At 40.3% G+C, this 2,475-nt stretch overlaps 1 protein-coding gene across 1 annotated transcript; it reads left to right on the forward strand.

Moving 5' to 3' along the window:
* Positions 1 to 202: 202 nt before the first annotated feature.
* On the forward strand, positions 203 to 2,086 carry LOC125118140 (RNA polymerase II elongation factor ELL2-like). The gene has a single exon (XM_047764269.1). The coding sequence runs from the start codon at positions 203 to 205 to the stop codon at positions 2,084 to 2,086; it is 1,884 nt and encodes a 627-aa protein (XP_047620225.1).
* The last annotated feature ends 389 nt before the right edge of the window (positions 2,087 to 2,475 follow it).

Genomic DNA, 2,475 nt, shown 5'->3' on the forward strand with positions numbered 1-2,475 from the left:
TCTGTGGCATAGGACAGCAGCTCTGATTCAGCCCCTAGCCCGGGAACTTACATATGCCACAGGTACAGCCCTAAAAAGACAAAATAAAAAAGAATTATAGCTTTATAAACAATAGTGATAAGAGATTCAATTTTTGCCAGGGAAAGGCTTTCCTTTCTAAAGTATTTTACTGTCTAAACCTTGATCTTTCAGATGTGATTATATGGCAGCTTCTATAGACAGAGCAGTGGGGAAAGTGGTCCACCAGGAAGGAGTGGTGGCCAGAGAGGAGGTAGACACCATAGAGCCAAGGCAGGACCATGGCTCTGTGCTGCCCAGGCAGCTTACCAGGCCATCCATTCAGGCAATGGACTCTTATGGAAACCCGAAGAACACAGTTACCCCTGAAACTTCTCTTCAGTTCCAAGGACTCCAGGAGTTTATCACAATCTCCCCAGACAATTCGCCCACTGAGGTAGACGACTTTAAATTTCTGTTGTCAGATGTGAATAAAGACAACCATCGAGACCCGACCCAACAAACCATCTCAAGCTACAGGCCCTCACAGCCCAGTTGCTCACACTCAATGCAAGATAGCATGATGGGGTATGTGACAACCAAGTCAAATCTGATGACACAAGTCAGCAAGGCCCAGGCAGAGATGGACTCCTGCAACAAATGGAAAAATATGAGAAAACCATATCTAGGGAAAAGAGCTCCAATTCGGAAAGCACCTCAAATCATTCCAGATCCAGTGCCTGAGAGAAAAAGAACAGCTCCCATTAACCCTGCATATACAATCCGAAAATCACGCGTGGCCAACAGTGTCCATATGCGGCCATATAGGGACAGGGTGATTCACTTATTGGCTCTGAAGAACTACAAGAAACCTGAGCTGCTTCTTCGACTTCAGAAAGATGGCATCTCCCAAAATGACAGGAACTCCCTTGGAAGAATTCTGGAGCAAGTAGCCAATCTGAATACTCAGGATTTTTCATATACCTTGAAGGATTATGTTTTTCAAGAGCTCCAAAGAGACTGGCCTGGCTACAGTGACCTAGAGAGGCAGTCACTGGAGTTGGTGCTTTCCAGAAAAGGAGGTCCATTTCAGAATGCTACTGGCACCAGTCCCCGAGGATCTTCTACAGGTTTTAGTAAAGATGAAACATCATCTTCTCAGGGAGAGCTTTTCAATTCAGCTGTTATTAATTGTTTCAAGAGTAAAAAAGTTAGAATATCTCACCTGACAGCTAGAGTAAAGTCAACATCAAATGGTCTTTTGAGTAACACCAGTGCAGCATCTGTGCTGGGTCACCCACCAGCCTCTGAAGCTGCTGCCAAGCCCATCCCTCCGCCATTGCCCACAACCCGCTTTCGGATTTCAAATCCCTCTCAGCCTGCATACTCCAACTGCAGTTCCTACAGTTTCCTGGAGAGACCTGAGACTCAAGATCCATACGTTGACAATAGAAACAGTAGATTCTCTAAGCGCCAGCAAGGGGAATATACTTCTTTGGAAACATTACCATCGACTTCAATTCAAATGAAATATCCGAAGTTTGTGGAGAAAAAACATTTGCCGTATGGTGGGTCCAAGCACAAATTTATGGAACGTAAAGCCAAGAACCAAGATGACGATATTAAGACTATGGAGAAAGAGAAGACCCATCGTGAAAGACAGCGTGGAGGTGCAAAACCAAATTCAAGTGAAGAAGTGAAAGGGGTTTGTGCCTCCTCTGGGAAGACTAGTTCAGCATCTGAGATTCCAGATTATTTGACTAACTACGTCACTATAGCTTCCTCTCAGCAACGTCAGCGTTATGAGCAGGAATTTAGAGAGGACTTTGAGGAATATAATGTCTTGTACAACAAGATGTTGACTTTATCCAGCATATTTGTTTACCTAAGTTCCAAAAGGAAGCAATTTTCCCCAGACTCAAAAGAATATCAGGATATTAATAAGGAAATCACACTAGAATATCAGAAGATGAAAGAGAAGAACCCCACTTATTCTGCAGAAAAATGTAGATGCCTGTATCTTTACAACAAGCTGGTCCACATTAAAATGTTGGTAAATAATTATGACCAACAGCAAGCAGAGTCATAGCACTCAAACAGTGTTATGACCAGAATAAATGAATATAAACTTATTTATTTAAAATTCCGAATTACTTGCTCTAAGATTCTAGAAGGATGAAGCTTCTTAGTTGAAACACTCAGTATTACTATTTTAATTTCATTTTAACTTTTCTTTCTTTTTATGTTTATTTTCATTTTCATTTTCGCTTTTATGTTATTATTTCTTTTTTTATATTCATGTGGATTTATGTTTGTTTATTTTTATTTTTATTAATTATGTTTTTGTTTTTAAATTTCTTTTCATTTATTACTATTATTTACTTATTATTTCATTTTGCCTTACTTTTCTGTACTTTTGAAGCTGTTTCATCTATTCCCTTCTACCTCCAAAATTTGTTTTCATTCCCTGCTTAAACC

This window comes from Phacochoerus africanus, chromosome X (genome assembly GCF_016906955.1).
Source record: "Phacochoerus africanus isolate WHEZ1 chromosome X, ROS_Pafr_v1, whole genome shotgun sequence".
Taxonomy (NCBI): Eukaryota; Metazoa; Chordata; class Mammalia; order Artiodactyla; family Suidae; genus Phacochoerus; species Phacochoerus africanus.

Coding starts and splice junctions, on each gene's coding strand:
- LOC125118140 (XM_047764269.1), top strand. CDS start 203: ATGGCAGCTTCTATAGACAGAGCAGTGGGGAAAGTGGTCCACCAGGAA.